The sequence below is a fragment of the Uranotaenia lowii genome, chromosome 3 (assembly GCF_029784155.1).
Source record: "Uranotaenia lowii strain MFRU-FL chromosome 3, ASM2978415v1, whole genome shotgun sequence".
Lineage (NCBI taxonomy): Eukaryota > Metazoa > Arthropoda > Insecta > Diptera > Culicidae > Uranotaenia > Uranotaenia lowii.
The window spans coordinates 309,568,594-309,589,369 of record NC_073693.1 but is presented as its reverse complement, the minus strand read 5'-3'; the positions used below and the strand labels follow the sequence as shown (position 1 = coordinate 309,589,369).

The 20,776-nt window shown below is 35.9% G+C and overlaps 1 protein-coding gene across 1 annotated transcript in view; it reads left to right on the top strand.

Annotated features, from left to right (window-relative positions):
- The window catches only part of LOC129751861 (semaphorin-5A), a 325,193-nt gene extending 305,078 nt beyond the window's left edge, over window positions 1–20,115 (top strand). The window contains exons 2-7 of the mRNA XM_055747610.1: window positions 13,725–14,438; window positions 15,742–17,342; window positions 17,401–17,568; window positions 17,636–17,794; window positions 17,868–18,073; window positions 18,144–20,115. Of these exons, the coding sequence (XP_055603585.1) occupies window positions 13,795–14,438; window positions 15,742–17,342; window positions 17,401–17,568; window positions 17,636–17,794; window positions 17,868–18,073; window positions 18,144–18,401 (3,036 nt within the window). The 5' untranslated portion in view covers window positions 13,725–13,794 and the 3' untranslated portion in view covers window positions 18,402–20,115. The remainder of the gene's footprint in view (window positions 1–13,724; window positions 14,439–15,741; window positions 17,343–17,400; window positions 17,569–17,635; window positions 17,795–17,867; window positions 18,074–18,143) is intronic.
- Window positions 20,116–20,776: the final 661 nt, after the last annotated feature.

Here is a 20,776-nt window from a genome sequence, read left to right as displayed (position 1 = left end):
GCCTTTTTGGTGGTGATAAGCCAAAAACAGAATTTTTTAAGTGTGCGAATTGCGCAGGTAATCATTCCTCGAATTCTCTAGATTGTCCCGTTAGGGCAAAAATTGTTGCTTCTAGGAAAAACCCCAAAGTTTCCAGAAAAGTTTCTTCTCCTCCTTCCTCTTTTTCGTCTACACACGTCAGACCGGCAAACAACCTGCCTGTTCGCAGTCAGCCCCGGCCTACATTGGAATCACGGCTGGGTAATACCCGAAGTGATTTTAATGTTACCTGGGCTGATTCTGCGCCACAGACTCGTTGTTTATCGTACTCAGAGGTGGTTGAAAATGGGTTGCCCTCTTCAGGTTTAACTAATAAAAATGGGAAAAAACCAAGTCTCAACGTTCATGCGAAGGCTTGGGAAAATCCCCGAAATTCAAATACTTTTTCTTCTCCTTCTTCTTCTGATTCTAACAATTTTGTTGATTTGGGTGAGATTACTGAGGAAAAATTAAAATTTTTGCATCAAAATTTAATGGAAATGATGCAACTTATGTTGAAAGCAAATTCAATGTTTGAAGCTTTCCAAACTTCTTTTAATTATGCTAACAAAATTATTATGACTTTACGATTCCCTCATGGATCCAAATAGATGTTTAAATATTATGAATTGGAATGCTAGATCTTTGCTGGCTAACCAAGACGAGTTCTTTTTATTTTTAAAAACTCAAAACATACATATTGCTGCCATCACTGAAACTTTTTTAAAGCCAGACAATAACTTGAAAAGCAATGCTTTCTTTAAAATTTTACGAAATGATCGACTTGATCGACAAGGTGGGGGTGTAGCTATTGTCATCAATAGTCGTCTCAAATTTAGACTTCTTCCTTCTTTCATTACAAAAGTTTTAGAAACAATTGGAATTGAATTCGAAACTTCTATGGGGAAAATTATAATTGTTGCCGCATATTTGCCTTTTCAATGTAGCGGTGAACAGAAAAATTTTTTGAAGGGAGATTTACAAAAACTCACCAGAAATAAATCTAAATTTTTTATTATTGGTGACTTTAATGCAAAACACCGATCTTGGAATAATATTTCATCAAATTCAAATGGGAATATTTTGTTTAATGACTGCTCTGCAGGTTATTACACTGTTGAATATCCTAATGGGCATACTTGTTTTTCTTCAATTAGAAATCCCTCCACAATTGATTTGGTTCTAACGGATTTAGGCGAGCATTGTAGTCAATTAGTTACTCATGCGGACCTCGATTCAGACCACCTTCCAGTAACATTTTCTTTATCCCAAAGTCCCATTGAAAACCCTTTAAAATCAACTTTTAATTTTCAAAAGGCTAACTGGGAGCGATATATGAATTTTATTGAACGTAATTTAGATGTAAACGTTCCATTGAATTCAATAGAAGATATTGATTTGGCTGTAGAAAATTTGACAACTTCAATAGTCAATGCTAGAGCCGCTTCAATACCTAAAGTTAAACATAAATTTAATCAACCTTTAATTGATGATGATCTTCAGTTTTTGATACGACTGAAAAACATTCGTCGACGCCAATTTCAACGAACTAGGGATCCTTATTTGAAATTTATTTATTGCGACCTTCAAAAAGAGATCAAACGTCGTTTAAATTTCATTCGTAATGAAAATTTTGCTAAAGCAGTAGAGGACATAAAACCCTACTCAAAGCCATTTTGGAAATTAACTAAAATTCTAAAAAAGCCCCAGAAGCCAATTCCTACTTTGAAAGATGGGGATAAACTTCTTTTAACTAATTCAGAAAAAGCTCAAAAATTAGCCCAACAATTTGAGTCTGCTCATGATTTTAATTTAAACGTTGTAAGTCCAATTGATGCTCAAATTTCCCTTGAATTTGATGATATTCTTTCTAAGCAAAATGTATTTGAAAGTTCTTGTGAGACAAATATTGATAAACTTAAATTGATTCTCAAAAAAATAAAAATATGAAAGCCCCGGGGGAAGATGGGATTTTCTCTATTCTTATTAAAAAGTTGCCTGAAAGCACTTTAAATTTTTTAGTTAAAATCTTCAATAAATGTTTTCACTTGGCTTATTTTCCCAATAAATGGAAAAATGCCAAAGTAACTCCAATTTTGAAACCTGGAAAAAGTGCTTCAGAGCCTTCAAGTTATCGACCAATTAGTTTGCTTCCTTCTTTAAGTAAACTATTTGTGAGGGTTATTTTGAATAGAATGATGATTCACATTAATCAGAATTCTATTTTCCCTGATGAACAATTTGGTTTTCGTCATGGACATTCTACTACACATCAACTTTTGAGTGTAACTAATATGATTAACGCTAGCAAATCTGAGGGTTATTCAACTGGTGTTGCTCTTCTTGATATTGAAAAAGCTTTTGACAGTGTTTGGCACAAAGGTTTAGTAGCTAAATTAGCTCGATTTGATTTTCCTGTATATCTCACCAAAATTATTCAAAATTATTTGACTAGCCGAACTTTGCAAGTAAGCTATCAAAATTCATGCTCTGAAAGGATACCCATTAGAGCTGGTGTCCCTCAGGGTAGTATACTTGGGCCTATTTTATACAATATTTTTACTTCTGATCTTCCTGATGTCCCAGAAGGAAAAGGTAGAAGATTATTTGCTGACGATACTTTGCTTTCAGCCAAAGGTCGAAATTTACGGGTGGTACGCAGTAGATTGCAACAAAATTTAAATTCCTTTTTGAATTACTTGAAAATGTGGAAAATTTCTCCTAACGCTTCCAAAACTCAACTTATTTTATTTCCCCATAAGCCAAGAGCAAGTTTTTTAAAACCTAATGAAAATCATTCCATAACTTTAAATGGGGTTTCTTTAGAATGGTCTGATCACGTGAAGTACTTGGGACTCACACTTGATCGGAATCTTTCTTTTAAGAATCACATTGAAGATATTCAATCTAAATGTAATAAATACACTAAATCTCTTTATTCTCTCATCAACAGGAAATCCCGACTGTGCTTGAAGAATAAGATGCTTATTTACAAGCAAGTCTTCCGACCAGCGATAATGTATGCAGTTCCGATTTGGTCAAGCTGCTGCGCGACGAGGAAAAAAGCCATCCAGAGGATTCAGGACAAGGTTCTGAAAATGATTTTGCGGCTTCCACCTTGGCACAGCACCGAAGATCTTCATCGGATTGCAGGCATTGAATCTATCGAAGAGATGGCCAACAAAATCATCTCCAACTTCAGAGGCAAATCGATGCAGTCTTCCATCGCAGAGATTCGCTCTCTCTACAATTAGTTTAATTTTAGGATAGCTTTAGTTTTTAGTTAAAAAAAAAAGTTTAGTTTAGTAGAAAGGGGAGAAAGTGACCAATTTCACATGGGATGTTCTGGAAGATCTATGCGAAAGTGATCATTTTCCAATTAAAATATCGACAAGGCATCAATCGTCTAACATTACCAGGCGTATTTATTCAGTGGGTCACTAATGCAGCTGATTGGAACACTTTTGAAAATATCAATGACCTGCGAATCTTGCGGGATAACAAAAACCGTAAAACATCTTCTAATGGACTGCAGAATCTAAAGGGTGATACGGTCAAAATTTGGTCAAGGGAAACGCGTGTAAATCGGTGAAATCGTTTATTTAAAAAATCAAATTAAATTTCTTTTTCAAGTTTAATTAGTATAAAATTCAGGAAAAATATTCAGTAAGGCTCCGTTTTTCCAAATCCGAATTGCCGGGCCTTACGCTTAACCCCTGCCATCAGATTTTGTATAGCCACCTTGTCCACCTTCTTCGCCGCAGAAAGCCAGTTTGCCTTGAACTGCTGCTCGTCCGTAGCAGTTTTTTCGGTCTTCTTTAGGTTCCGCTTGACAATAGCCCAGTATTTCTCAGTTGGGCGGAGCTCTGGCGTGTTGGGAGGGTTCTTGTCCTTGGGAACCACCTGCACGTTGTTGGCGGCGTACATCTCCATGGCCTTTTTACCATAATGGCAAGATGCCAAATCCGGCCAAAACAGTACGGAACAACCGTGTTTCTTCAGGAAAGGCAGCAGACGTTTATTCAAACACTCTTTTATGTAAATTTTTGGTTGACAGTCCCGGAAGCTATGAAAATGCTGCTTTTCAAGCCACAGGTACAGATGCTTGTCAAACCAGATATTTCTTCGCGAACTTTTACAGTTTCATGTGCTTGAAAATATCTGCTACCTTTCCCCTTTCTTTTGCCGTATAAAACTCCTGTCCCGGAAGCTGCTTGTAGACGGCTTTGACGTAGGTTTCGTCGTCCATTACCACGCAGTCAAACTTCGTCAGCATCGTCGTGTACAGCCTCCGGGATCGCGCTTTGGCCGTCGTATTTCATTTATCATCGCGATTTGGAGTCACTACCTTCTTGTAAGTCGATAGTTCGGCTCGTTTTTTGACTCGATGCACGGTTGTAGACGATACACCCAGCTTATTTGCGGCATCTCGGAGAGAGAGGTTAGGGTTTCGCTTGAAACTACCGACAACTCTCTTTGTCGTCTCAGCGGCTTCCGGTTTTCGATTTCCCCCCGATCCAGACTACCTGGCTGTCGACAAACGTTCCCCAAACACTTTAATTACTTTTGTAACGGTTTATTTGGCAACTTTTAGCGATTTTGCCAGCTTTGCGTGCGAGTAGCTCGGATTTTCGCGATGCGCGAGCAAAATTTTGATACGCTACTCTTCTTCCTTGGACGGCATTTTGACAACTGAAGAGTGAATTCCAAAATCAAAATAGGAGCAACACACACACACCTTCAACATGAGGGGTGTTCAGGTTTTTAAATGCAAAATTGAAAGAAATACGTCATGTTGATATTGACCAAATTTTGACCGTATCACTCTTAAAGAACAACAAAGGCAAGAAAACAACATCGGAACTACTTTTGGAGATATTCTTGCATACACCGAAGAAGTGGAAACAAAGTTAATAAAATTCGTAAAAACAAGTGGTCTGATCAAAGAATTATTAAGTTGTAAAAAAAAACATTTAAAATTGTAATTTATAAAGTGTAAATAGTTGTAAAAAATTTATACAATGTAAATAGTTGTTAAAATATTTATTAAGTAGATTGAAACCCGAATGAACACTCAGGCTTTAAAAGGTCATTAACAAAATTTAAAAAAAACTGATTATCCAGATCTAAAAGTTCAAACGTCAGAATAAAATAAGCTCTCTTGTTTGCTGGATTTGCTTATCTGAATCTGATCAGTACCTCTTTTTTGATATTCGTGTGCACTCTGGATCACATAGTGATGAGCTAGAGGGTATTTTGGTTGAAAACGCTAGTTCGGAGCAAATTGTATTCTGTAAGCACTAAGGAAAATTAATAATCAAATCTTTTTTTTTAGTTACTTCTCGAAAAAGATTATTTAAAATCGTTTGTTTTACCTTCAATCAGAACAAAAATATAGATTGTTTATTAAGATATTTGTTAAGAATCTTATTCATGAAAACAGCATTTGGAAACTCAGCTCAGTCATAACAGGGAGTATAGAATTCTCAAATAAATATAACTTTTAGCAAACTCTGCAGGAAACCTTTCAACTGGCAGTAACAGTTAGCACTAATAACACTTTATTAATGCACCCATTGTGTCTATTATTTTGTCACCGGAGCTAAGAAGTCCATTCGACTAGGGGGTGCACTCCATTGAACGAACCCCCTTCGAAGCTTAACACCGTGCCACTCACTGGTAGAGGACCGATAATCGTAAATTAGCGTCACTTGATATTCATTGTGCCATTAGTTGTGTCTCTTTGGATCCCGAGCAGCACACAGATTGCGGCTTGTGTCCAAGTCCAGTCAAGAATGGCTCTAAGAAAACTTGTCACCCGGCTAGGGTTACTCCAGATTGCTCACCCACAACAAGTGGAAGGACCTAAGAGAAACGATATACGGTTTGATGTGGTTCCACCGAGAAGGGTTTGGCACCATATACTGGAGGTTGTTTGCTGCTTTGAGCTCGTGGGTGAGCGAGCACACTTAGCCAGACGATTGTAAAAATCTGGATTCATGTGAGCACGAATTGGCTTTTTTCACGGATTAGTGTCAGGGGTTCATAGAATAAAGTTCTGTGCTTGGGTGTTCTGGGTTGTAAATTAAGGTGAAAAGGACATCACACACAAAATTGCCGAAAACGTTTAAAAATAAATAAATCGTTCAACCCCTTTAATTGATGTATTGAACTTGCATGTTGCCGTTTAGAATTTCAGATTAATTTAGTACAATTGCAAATTTTAAATAACTCCTTTAATGAACAAACACAATCACATAAATTTCTTCCTTGATTTGAATTCAGTTTTTAAAATTGTAGAGAGCTTCACTATTTCACTTCATTATATAGAAGGGTATGTACGGACAATAGTATTAAAAAAAAATTTGCCTCAGCCATACCCATATCCTCAAATTTTGATTTGCTGGCGGCCTCACTGGCGTTACTAAAATCAGTATTTGTTTGTTCTAAACTATTTATAATATCTCTGAATTGATTAAATGGTTTAACTATCAACAGCTGATTATTTTAAACATATCCACATAATTCGCTACATCGTTTAAGTGTGCTACAGTAAGTTGTTGTTTCGTTCAGATAAATGATGCGTTTAATTTCACTTCCGAATAGAAATCTGCGGAAAAGTTGCAAATTCTCGGCACTCATGAATAGGTTTTTCAATAACAATGCGATTTAAAAAAAATATAATCATTTTCCAAACCCGAACATCTGTGTATCGCGTTTATCGTGCGCCCTTCTCAAAAATCGATTCTTTTCTCCCATGGTTTGAGGCAGAGTGCCTCCAGCTACGGGTGGGTGCATATTGAGGAAAAGTAGGCAAGGGGTACCAAAAGTTTCTCATTGGTGGGGGGTGGAGACGGAGCGCTTTTTGACAGCCAATTGTTCGCCTACCATGCCTACGATTACGATTGCCTGTCACAAGATGGACGATTCCCTGCATTGGTATAAGAACACACCTGAGCTTTACCCGCCTTGGTTTGAGGCTAGGGCTGAGTCCTCCTGCTAAGGTGGTGCTCGTGTAGAACTGTCAATATATTCTAATAGAGTTGTTTTTGCCATTTCTTACGCACACTTGCTGAGCGTGTACAGATGAGACGGGACAATTAACCTCAATAACTCTCGGTACAAAAACGGGGCAGCCGGTCGACACACATGGTCGTTTTTGAGGTTGGTTGTCCCAAAACTGAAAAGTGTTGGTGAAACAACCAGCATAATATCACGAACACTATACTATAAGCTACCATATCAGAGGTGCCAGGTGACCTGATTTATCAGGATTTGTTCTGATTTTCGAGACCGTCCTGATTTTTCAAAAATTCTCGAGTTGTTCGATTTTTGAAAATTGGTCTCTAAAATTTCCTGAAATGTCCTGATTTTCATAAAAACTTCTCAATTTTTATCGAATTTGTTGTTAAACTGTGAGAATACGAACAAATCTGTAATATAATTGCTAAACCCTATTGATCTTCGTCTATAATCCTTTTTATTTTCATATTTCCCTATCTATCTTCTTTTTTCTTCCTAAAGTGAACTAATATTAGCACACAACTGTAATCAAACAAAACGAGTTTGGCTCCTTAAAGTCTAAAGGTATGAGCCGTTTCAAATAAAGAATTTTCAAAACAAAATTGTTAAACCCATTTAAAAGTTGGTAATCGTCGGTTCCGATGATATTTAAATGGTATTTTTCGATATGAATTGCATACCAGTCAAAATGTTGCGTACTGCTGTAGCATAAATTGAGGCGTTTACAGTATCTGTATTGCGCCTTTATTTATGCAATCAAAACAGAGCTGCTTATTATCTCCATGAATCAAGGTGTCCTGAAAAATCCTGATCTTAAGATTCGCGTTGTCCAGATTTTTGATGAAACCACCTGGCACCTCTGTAATAAATACGAAAAAAATCTAGACTAACATTTGAAAGGGGTCAAACTTTTAAGGCGAAAATTTTATTAACATTTTTAGATCCAAAATTACTATTCCTACACAAATGTGGTTCATGAGAGAGTTTTGGAAAAATGATGGAACTTTAGGAGAAAAAAAATATATTGCTGAAATCCTACACTGAGAAAAATGCATTTCAAAAACAAAAACTCAATTTCTCTTAAAATGCCATCTCAGAATTTGATAAAAAAATTTCTATGCCGGGTAATAATAAGGCCTACAAGTCGTACATACATTGCAACTCGTGCATATTTAAGAGAAAAAAGTTTTCTATTATATTATATTAATAATTGATGGTAAATTTAAGTGGAAATCCTATGCTGAATAAAATGCAAACTAAAAACTAAAAATTGAACTTATAAAAACGCCCATCTCAGAATTCGATGATTTTTTTTGTGTTGTGGTTTACAACTCTTCAGTGGTCTACAACTCTTCTTCTCTCTTGCTCGTACTGATTCGACAATTAAGTGTTATACATCAAATTAAAGGTTATAAATTAGGCTATCTTTTTAAAAAAAGTTTTTCTTGAAAATATTTTTTTTTCTTATTTACTGCTAATTTTTAGCTCTCAACTTGTAAGTAAATTTTCTGTACAAGTTGGTAGTATATGAATTTTTAAATTTTTTCGGTTTGATTTAGTCGATTATCTAAAACAGATCCATACCGATGCTTGTCATACCAATCACCGTGCATTATAAAACTATCATTTTAAATTAACAACAGCTTGCTAGAACAAATCTACGATATTTTTGAGAAAAATTGACTTTTTTACTAAAACTCCTAGCGCACGCTGGAAATTTACTCAAATGAGCTCAAATTTGGCCAGAGTACTTGAAAATGAATGAGGATCAAACCCTATAAGTGGCGTTGTGATCAGCGAGAAAAGCCGAAAAGTGAACTAGTCTACTACACATTCAACGTCAATACGATACTGTTGAACTTTTCCACATTATGCGAACCTTGCAACTGATCTAAGAGCAAGTTCACTGGTGTTGGGAAAAAGTGGTAGAAAATTTTGACACTAACGGCACATTTTGAAAATTTTGCCATGTAAAAACATTTTCAAGATCTGTGGCCATCTAGTTTCTTTACAACACGTGTTGTATTTTCGCATGCTGTGATGTAAAAATAGCAATATTTCTATCACATACGGCTGAAATAGAAACAGTGTTGTAAGAAAATACAACGCCTCAAGATCTTGAAAACATTTTTGCATGGTAAATTTTCAAAATGTCAAAATTTCTACCACTTTTTCCCAACACCAGTGAACTTGCTCTAACTAACTGCAGTCATGGAGCTGATGGTACCCCTTCTGTAAGTTTAAGTAAAGAAAAAAAAATGTTGGTATAAAGTGAAGTTAACAAAAAAAAATAAAAATTTTAAATTGAATATACTTACTGAGAACATCATCAGCCTCCAGCTATCCTAGTTCAAAAATCTGCGTTGATACTGCTGCTTTTTGCGAATATTCCTTGCCACTTGTTGATGGTTTTGAACTTTTTTTTTCTTTCACAACTCTTAGAGGAGTTGACCTTTCTTGGTGTCTTCATACTAGTTGCATCATAAATCGGGCTATATAATGGTTTTTTTTTGCTAATATTCGATGATGCAGACGATACTTTAAAACACGATTTAAAGCTTATTTACAATTTTTCATGTGTCATTACTAAACAATTTTGAAATATGAGAAGCTAATAAAATTTAATTTCGTTTTGATGTGCCATTTTATGATTTCTATTAAAAAATAACAGAGTTTTGAAGCTTTGAAATATGGTTTTATTTTATTTGCAAAAAATACTCGACGAATCTAACTCGTAAAAGAGAAATTTAAGAAATCTGAAAAATCAAATTTGTTTTGAAGTCGTAAAAAAAAATCAATTTTTCAATTTTGGGGAAGATCCAAAGATCAAATTGACAGAAATTAAAAAAATCACTAAGGGCTAGTAGTAAATATAAAAAATCGTATTAGGAAATTCTAATAAATTTCTAAATGAGTCTAGAAACTTGACATGGTTCTTTTTAGAGGTTCAAAAATCCCTTAAAAGGTGAAAAAGTTTGATATTCATATCAAGTTAATTTGATTTTAAGATTCACTATACAAATCAAAGCAATCCTTAGCAAAAAAAAATAATATTAGGACTTTTTTACAACCTAAAACTTTTTCATAAAATTCTCGAAGAAGAATGCTCTATGATTTGAAATTGACGGTTTTTAGGTATTTTGAGGCGTTTAGAGATATCATACACTATTAACTATCGTACAATTTGAGCGATTTTCTTAGTATTGAAACCGTATTTGGAGGAGTGACGTGGCAGACCCAATTTCTTCACGAAAAGTTGCAGGTTATGTTAAAGAATGGTGGAACAATACAATACATTTGAATCATCGTTGAATGCTTATTGTTTCTTTTGTAACTTTTTGAGGCAAAGCCGAATATTGTTTCCTAGGTCCGGTTATAAGTTTCTACACTATGTTGGCAAATCTTTCTGATGCCAAAAAAATATTTCTAATATTGAACGTGGGTAGAAACTAGGCTAGAATTAAAATACGACAGGCAACGTTTCATGTTATTTAAAAAATCACAATCAAAGCACCCTTTTATTTGGGCTTTTTCTTACTGACGCGCAGTACGGCGATGCTATGAGTTCTAAATAATAAACAACGTCGCTTTACGTCACAAATGTTCATAAGCAACTGTATGGATACAGCGAACTAATACTAAAGTTTTTGGTTGTCCCCAGCCCCACCTATAGATAATCCACAAAGGCCCACGCCCTCCTTCAATGCGGCCTGCTTAGTCATCTCAGAAATTAATAAAAAAAACAGTCAATACATTAAGATTTTCATGTAAAATATCACTTCAAAAACTAGTTAATTCCTCCAAATGTCAGAGCCATCAAACTCGATCAACGGCATGGTTCATTAAAAAATTTCACAGCTACCTATTTGCTTGAACTTGGTCTTGTTTGCTTACCCCTTTAATGCAGAAGTGAGCAACCTTTTGAAGTAACAGGCCACTTTTAATTTGGAATCCTTTCGGCGAGCCGCATTAAAATAAAATTTAGGTAATAGGAAAAGGTTCTCAGAGCTTTACGCAATTTTTTATAGCGACAAATTTTTGACAAAAGCAAAACTGAAAAAGGAAAAATAAAACGAATTCATGTTAAACTTGCATAAACTTTTTTTTTATTTAAGGTGATTAAACCAGCCAAAATTTAATAGGTTCATCCCAAATGTTGATGATTTTTCAATAATTGAAATGTTTTAATTGATTTTAAATGTTTAGCGAATATTCTTTTTCTTACAAAAAGGTTACATGTTTTGCTTCCCGTTTATTTAATAAAAACGAATAATTATGATAGTCTTTCTATGGTTTGTAAAAACTTTGAACCGTTTTCGGAGAAAAACCTTTTTTTGTTCGAGCGATGATTTTTTCGTCATCACTTTCATTTAAAAGTTTCATGGAGCTTAACCATGGCGATTTATTCTGTGCCCATTTTCGAAAAAAAATCACAATAAATTTTGTTGTAAAGCCGTTTTATATAAACGGCGATTTTTTTTTTAAATTTGAAGTTCCGTCTAAAATCATTGCATTGAGATGTTGAGCAAGGTTTGAAAATCATGAAATTCATAATTTCACAGATTTTTAACCAGATTTTTCAAAGTTACAGCTAACATTTCTTATTTTTGAAATTTTTTCAAGATTTCCTCAATTTTATTAATTTTATTAACATACCTCGATACCTCTGGAATAGGCTTTCTAAGGCTGAATCATGAAACTTTTATGACTTTGGTAATGTGGATTGATGACTTTGAAGTAAAATGACTCAATTTAATCAATTTTTGGCATGATTTGCCAATGAAACTGCAAACTGCATCACACATAACACAAGACAACCAAATTTAAACTTTTCCGAGGTGCAAATAATCTCAGAACTGATTTTGTCTAATTAAGGGGCGTTGAGTCCAAATATTCAATTACTTTTTTTTTGTCAGCTTTTATTTTTTCCAACATGCAAAAACGGGAATTTCGATGCAATTTCGATAGAAAATAAAGCTGAATTGAATTTTTGATATTTTTAAACAGTAAGTCAAATCATTTCGCAGTCTTCAACAGAGTTGTTGAATGAATTATAATATTTAATACCAAATATTCAATTACTTTCATTAATAATGTCAGAAGAAGTAATCTTTTTTTTTAGTTGCTATAAATTATAGAATTAAATTTTTTGAAAGCGTTGTGTCTCTGATACGAGAATATCTTGGCAATATCTGAGCCCTTGACTGAATGGAGGATAGTAATTTGATTGAAAATCAGCTTTTGGTTTTTATGTAGCGTTATTGGAATTCTGTGAAGGTTTTAAACGCAGGACGCCAAAATCTTACAAAATCAGTTATTGAAACATAGACACCAAGCTGCTGTTCCTCTGTGTAATTGTTACAAACTTTTTGAGTTGAATCACATAGAATTACAGATATTTTTTTTATCGATAAATCCGAATTTCGTTTATTCATGTTGATATGAAAATCGTTCACCCATTCTTTATTATTATAAAACTTTCCTTATTTCTGTCATGAATCAAGAACAAAAATATTTCACTTCATCATACAATTTGAACACACAATAATGAATTTGTTAACTCCTAAATTACGTTTTTTTTCAAGAAATAATATTGCATTAATTCCTTTAAAAGTACTCAATGGAAATCTTTAATCCTACAAAAAAGTCAACAATCTGGATGATTATGGACAAATGCAACTGCAAACAATCGACGTGCATATCAAGTTATTGATATACCATTATTTTTGTTTACTAGGGACTGCAATTTTATGATAATCAACTATCCATCGTAGAAAAATATGGTAGCCAATGGTATTTTTGATACTTTATTTCAATGTATGTGTGAGATATTGAACAAAGTGTGCAAAAAAATTGAAAAAATCAAATTTATTAAATTAAAAAAAAAGGTTTTTGGAAAATCGCTGTTCAAATTAGCAAATTCTAACAATTTTTAGTAATCCCCATCAATCACAAACACCTTCCTGCACCCAATAAACAAGGTTTGGAAGAAACTTTCAAAATCGTATTGAAATGAATTAAGAATTTTAAAAATTATTTTTCAACTTTGATGGGACATAACTTTTATAATACTCAAAATAACAACTTCAAACCTGCACTTGTTGTGTTACTCGAATTAAAATATTATTATTTCACTGAATCAATAACTTTATTCTCATTTAAAAAAAAGTCATGTATTAAAGGGTTAAAATTATGCTGATTCATTAAAACTGAAAACTGATCTCAGTGAAAATTATATGTCATATGAAGCTTCATAGGTATGTCATGAATATTACGATGCAGCACTCAAAGCCACAAGTCCTCATAATCTTCATCATGCTTCGAATTATATCGACCACAGCCTACAACGACCACGGACTAGAATTTCACCTCAAAGTTGCTGTCCTTAGTCAAAAGATTAATTGCACATTGCACTTTTCTCCCGGTATTGATCAAGGCCAGCAAACTCATGAAATGCACCTCAACTCTATGAATATGGCACCGACCGCGAAAAGTTGCGGTTTAAGGACCACTATTCACAATTTCATTGTCCCCGAGTCAGTCTGCGGTCTGGAAATGCAAACCAATGCATATCGGTTTAAGGTCACATTATGTGACAATTTCCATCCATCTGAAATTGCTCCGTTCACTTTAAAACTTACTAGAAACTCATTCCGATTTTTTCTATAACTTTTTCTTTCCAGAGACAACTTGTACCGCCTTTCGCTGCACCTGGACCGGCGAGAGCAGGTGGCGTGGGAGGTGGACCAGAACATGCGCTTCATGTGCCACATCAAGGGCCAGAATGAGGAAGCCTGCCGGAACTACATCATGGTGCTGCAGAGCCACGGGAATAAGGTGTACGCTTGTGGAACTTATGCGTTCAGTCCGTCCTGTTCCTGGCGGCAGATGGAGAACTTGACCAGCATCCGGTTCGAGAGCGGTGTCGGAAAGTGTCCGTCGAGCAAGCTGGTCAACAATACTGCCCACCTCTCGGATAATGGGAAGCTGTACGTGGGAACGACGACGGATTTTTCCGGATCGGATCCCGCCATTTTGAGGGCTGATCTGTACCAGGAAAACGCTCGGATGCTCCGAACACCTCAGTACAATTCGAAATGGCTGAACGATCCTCACTTCGTTGGGAGCTTTGAGAATGGGGACTTTATCTACTTCCTGTTCCGGGAGTCGGCTGTGGAGTATATCAACTGTGGCAAGATCGTGTACTCGAGGATCGCGAGGGTCTGCAAGAATGATCCGGGAGGCTCCCACATACTGAAAGACGGCTGGACAACGTTCATGAAGGCCCGGCTTAACTGCTCTCTACCTGGGGATTATCCGTTCTATTTCAACGAGATACAGGGAATGGTTTTCTCACAGGAAGAGAACGTCCTGTATGCGACCTTCTCAACGCCAGAGTAAGTTTCATTGCAATAGAAATTGATTTTGAATCATACTTTCTGATAGAAGTTGGTAGGGATTTTTGTACTGAAATTGAAGAAAAATTTAATCTATAAATAAACCCATTAAATTAAACTCAATTAAATAATTTAGATCACAAACTCAGGACATAAATTTATGACAAAAATGACAAAAATGACAAAAATGACAAAAATGACAAAAATAAAAGAAATGACAAAAATGACAAATATGACAAAAATGACAAAAATGACAAAAATGACAAAAATGACAAAAATGACAAAAATGACAAAAATGACAAAAATGACAAAAATGACAAAAATGACAAAAAAGACGAAAATGACGAAAATGACAAAAATTACTAAAATGACAAAAATGACAAGAATGACAAAAATGACGAAAATGACAAAAATGACAAAAATGGCAAAAATGACAAAAATGACAAAAACGACGAAAACGACAAAAACGACTAAAACGACAAAAATGACAAAAATGACAAAAATGACAAAATTGACAAAAATGACAAAAATGACAAAAATGACAAAAATGACAAAAATGACAAAAATGACAAAAACGACAAAAATGACAAAAATGACAAAAATGACAAAAACGACAAAAATGACAAAAATGACAAAAATGACAAAATTGACAAAATTGACAAAATTGACAAAATTGACAAAATTGGCAAAATTGACAAAATTGACAAAATTGACAAAATTGACAAAATTGTCTAATCTTGTTTGTCAATTCAATAAATATGAGATGATTGCCCAAAAAATTGTTCGATTTTTTTAATATTTTTTTTTAATTTTGTATGGAAGCCCCCTTTTCTGAATTCGCTGGGATTTGGAAGTAATACAGAAACCATTCGTTGTCTTGAAACTGGCTGTCCACCAAATTTCACGTTGTTTGGCTTAGTAGTTTCCGGAAATCGTTCGATTGTCATCAAATTTTCGTTGATTTTGTATGAAACAGAACACCCTAACATATCCAATGGATATTATCCATGCATACATTAGGGCAATAATTAATAAATGGAAAAAAATTGCATAATAAATAAAAAAAAAACCGACAATATATATTTTGAGGATTAGCTCAAAAATCTGCCTTGTTCAAAATTTCAGCTCAATCGAACTTCAAAAGTTAGGGTTTTCGACCTCAAAAATCACCAAAGGGCGAACCAAAGGAAATCTGGAAAACAAAATTTAAATTTTGATACCAAATGATTAAAAAATGTTAACCATTTTCGGAAAACCGGCGGAATAAAACTTATCATTTTTCTTGTCCTTTTCATATTTACAGAAACAGCATTCACGGATCGGCAATATGCGCCTACAACATGTCCTCGATACAGGCCGCCTTCGCCGGTTCCTTCAAGTACCAGGAATCGCAAGGCTCGGCTTGGCACCGTCAGGAAGCTCAGCATCGGGAGCAGTTCGAATGCAACGCCAACCCAGCCACCCGACACACTTCGCTCATGGATTCATCCAAGTATCAACTGATGGATCAAGCCGTTCAACCGATCATCGGACAACCGCTGCACCACACACAATTGGAAAGGTTCCACCAAATTGCTATCGACATCATTCCTACGAAGTTGCACGAACGTGTCCACATCATCTACGTGGCCACCGATACGGGACTGATCAAGAAGATCTCCGTGTTACCGAGAACGAAAACGACATGCGTCGTTGAAATCTGGCGTCCGGAACCGACCGCGGATGTGAGAATTCGGACTATCCAATACGTCAAAGAGACGGATTCGCTATATGTTGGAACGGATGCAGCGTTGAGTCGGATATCGGCGCATCACTGCAATCGTCACCTGTCCAAGGTTAGCTGTTTGAACTCGATGGATCCGTACTGTGGGTGGAACGAATTGCAGGAAGCTTGCACAATTGCACCAAATGGGGATACGTTGGCCAGGTATTGGATACAGAATGCTACCGAGTGTCCGGTGCTGACAGCTCCGGTTGATGGAGGATGGTCTGCTTGGTCTGATTGGAACAAATGCGCTCAAGCCGGGGCTCAACCACAAGCTGCATCGAATGGAAATGAAGATCTGGCGGCTAACTCGGATAGTTGTCTTTGTCGGACAAGGAGTTGCGATAATCCTTCGCCGAAGAATGGTGGAAAGAGTTGCACCGGAGTGAGTATTGCGGTAACCAACTGCACCGTCCATGGAGGTTGGACCGATTGGAGTCCGTGGTCGGCCTGTTCTCAGACCTGTGGGATGGCTGTTAAAACAAGGCGTCGAACTTGCGGTAATCCGAAGCCTGCTCACGGGGGAAGGGTTTGCGTAGGGCCTGATCGTGCCGAAATCTACTGTACCCACCTTCCGCCGTGTCCAGCGCCTAAGCAACCTCCGATCGATGGAGGTTGGGGACCTTGGGGTGTTTGGGGTGAGTGCAGCGCTACTTGCGGTGGTGGCTTCCGTATTCGTCGAAGGAAGTGTGATGATCCCCAACCGCAGAATGGAGGCATGGATTGTCCTGGGTGTCATCTAGATTACGAAGTTTGCAATTCCCACACCTGTCCGGATGTTAAACGTGCTAGTCCCTGGACTCCTTGGCTGATGGTTACGAATGGGAGTTTACCGGACGGTGGTTACGTTGAGAAGCGATTCAGGTATACGTGCAAGGCTTCGGTGGCAGATGCAGCTATGCTGAAGATAACTCCAAAGGAAGAAACTCGGATATGTCGTACGGATGGTTCTTGTCAGAGGTCTAGTGACTCGTCCGGGCACTCCGGCGATGAAGATGGTTGGACCGAGTGGGGCTCGTGGAGCGCTTGTAGCGTTTCCTGCGGAGGAGGTCAACAGTTCCGCACCCGCAATTGCGAACGAGCCGAGTGTGATGGAGTTCATAAGATGGCGCGGGCCTGCAATAGTCAGCCCTGTAAAGGTAGGTTAACTGAAGACATTTTCATTGATTTGACTTTGACAGATTTTTTTATTATAAGGTGAATGGGGATGCTGGAGTGATTGGTCATCGTGTTCCGTCAGCTGCGGACTAGGAACAAGAACCAGAACGCGTCAATGCCTGTCGATGTCCGGGAATGTTATCTTCGGAAGCGATTGTGAAGGTCAAAACACCCAATACGATACCTGTGAGATGCCTAGCTGTGACTGTAAGTAGAGATCTTCTTCGTTATTTGTTTGACCTCTAAATTCTAACAATTTTTAACCTGTTTTCAGCATTCCTTGGTTGGGGAGAGTGGACCGATTGGTCGGCTTGCAACAGCGATGGCGAAAAGATTCGCACCCGAAAGTGTTTGGTTTCGACTCCGGAGCAGAAGATGTGCCAGGGCAACGATCGGGAAATCCGTTCTTGCCACGTGGAACTCACTTCAAACGGTATGTTTATGGGTTACAACTTTGAATTGATTCTGGAAGTCTTTATCACAACTTTTCCAAAATTCTTCCCCAGAAATTCCCCACGCCCACACGGCAGCAGCTTCCTCGGTGGCGGCCATCGTCACCGGAGTGGTGCTGCTCATCATCATGTGCTGTGCCGGAAGCGTCTTCGCCACCATCTACATGATGCGGAAGAAAACCAAGGGCATCAAGGCGATCCAGGGCTCGCCCTGCTACGGGTCCTACCCGAACCAGTACTCATCGCTTCCGACGAAGGATGTAAGCTGCATAAACCTCTTCTTTCGTCGAAATGGGTTTTCATTTTTAATTGAAACAGTTTTCGTTACAGCAGTTCCCGGAAAACCACAAACCCAAACGGCAGACCTCGTTCAATGGCCGCAACGATGCTAGCGGGTCGAAAATATCCAACGGACACACGACGCTAACGAAGTCGAACAACGTGAATGGAGCGATTGGAAACAGTACGCCAAAAGTTTTGGCTAAATCATTCAACGATTCTGACACGGCCACAATCAAACGGAACTCACACGGACTGAATAACATTCGTCACGCGAGGCAGCTGGAACTGGAAGAGGAAAAGTACTAGCCGCACAGATCACGGAAAAGTCCCTGGTCAATCCGGTATTGCATTCATTGCTGCAAAAATGTGATCTCAACTACCGGATGTACATGATAATTTTCAATGTACAGTTTTTTTTGAGTGCTGGAGCTGTGACTAAAAACTTGCGTGCAAGCTGTTGCGTTCAATCTTGAATGTGGTCGCAGCCTTCGACTTGTATTCAAACTCCAAACAGACCCGAATCAAACTGTGTATCATAATGGAGAGAAATTCAAATCATCTTCAAACATGAACGGAAGAATTTGTTCAAACTTTAGACGAGAGGAATAGTATTCAGCAAATGAGCCTCCCCCTCAAAACGGAAAACCCCTGTAGAACAATTGTTGAAAGTGATTTTAAGCAAAAGTTTTATACTTATAGTAAAGGCTGATAATTTTACTAGATTTTAAGGGTCAAATTTCGATAGAAAACGAGCTACTTAGCGCTGGATATAGGACGTAAGACAATTCAATTCGAATTATAGCAATCCAAAACATACAAACAAAAACTAAGACTAAGCTACTTAATTCGGTACTAGTTCTGCCACAAACCTGCAAATAAGTAACAAATTTAATATCGTGTGGCGGAGAAGCGCTGAAAGTTTATATTAACCAAATAATAACGCTAGAACTAAATCTTAAAAACGCCATCATAATCCCTCAGTACTCATCACGATTGATTGATTGTTTAAGATTTAAAGGCTGAACTTGCAAACGTTTGAGATCGTAATTTTGTTTATCGCAAAAATGCTGCCAAACTTGAAATTTTGTTTAATCCAGTAGGTATACTTACATCACTTATATCGATTTTTGGCTATTATCAATAAACCTAATAAGAAAAAAAACTAGTTAAAATAGTGATTCCCAAACGAAAAAGTTGAAAAACATCAAATTTGTTGGAAATGTTAAACAGGTCTTTTTCTAGAGTTCAAACCTTAGATAACAGTAATCCAGTTTTTTTTAATCGCTGATTGTTGAATTAATCAATTTTAACATAAAATTTACTCTGAATGACTACAACAAATTTTCATATTTTATCTGTAGTGTTGTTCAATTGTTTTTTATTTTTATTTTGAAATATTGTTATAATTTTTGAATTTAGATTACAAAGGATTGAAAATCATTTTGAGGAACTCGAAAAACGAAATAAGATGTACAAGAATATGGTAACTTAGAAAGTATTAGATACCTTTACAAAAAAAGAGAAGCTTACAAAAAAAATTTGACACACAAGTTTTATTTTATTTCAATCAAATTTTAAAAGACATCGCAAACGTGTTTCTATACTTATTGTATCAAATGCTGTGCCATTCGAGGACGAAGTTTAAAAAAAAGGGAAAGCAAAAGCAATCAACCCACGCTAAGACTACAAGTTTTTAAACGAAACGAAAAAAAAGACATTTTTGAAAACAAATTTTATCCCTTATAGACTTAAGAGATTCCCATCCCATTTAAAGTGAATACAGTTGAAGAAAAATTGGTAAAATTTAATTTTACCTGTGATACGATGTGTAGCTCAAATTGAGCAAATCCCTTTTTTCAATTAAGTTAAGTCGAAAACAAAACAAAACAAGTGACTCTAAAGCTTAAGGATTTGTGTAGATACTTTATAACCCGTTAGTTTTAGAATACCTACATGTTTAGAAAACTAAGAGAAGAAATCGGTTGAAGACTTACAGGCAAATAAATTTCTTAACTTTCAACAGCGTCTCAGAATGTTTATTTGGCATTATCCGAATATTTTCATTTTCAAGTAAAAAAAACTTATTAAAAATATTTTTATATAATCGTGAATCAAACAGCTCAGTTATTTGCAAAATAACTTTTCACATTAAAATTTATTTGAACGAATAACGATATTTTTCAATCTTTTAAAACTTCTTTAAAAACTTTTTTAGGTTTCATATAATCTTCAATTTTCAAAGCAAAAAAATACCTAGGAATATTTAAACTCTGGAAATTTTAAAATGATTTTAATGTTTTAAGTTTTTTTGAATTTTCTATTTTTTCTAATTCCTAAAATTTTTATAATAATGGATATTCTTGATTTTTTGAAATTTTCTAAGCTTTTTTTTTAATATTTTAAACTTTTATGTTTTTGTGTTCTGTGATTTCTAAATTTTCTTAATTTGAAAAACTTTCCAAATTTTCTAAATTTTCAAATTTTTTTAAATTTTTCAATTTTTTTTAAATTTTTCAAATTTTTTAAATTTTTCAATTTTTTTTAAATTTTTCAAATTTTTTAAATTTTCTTAATTTTCTAAATTTTCTCAATTTTTCAAAGTTTTCCTAGTTTTCTAATTTTTCTTAGTATTCCAAATTTTTTATATTTTCTAAATTTTCTAAATATTTTAAATTTTCGAA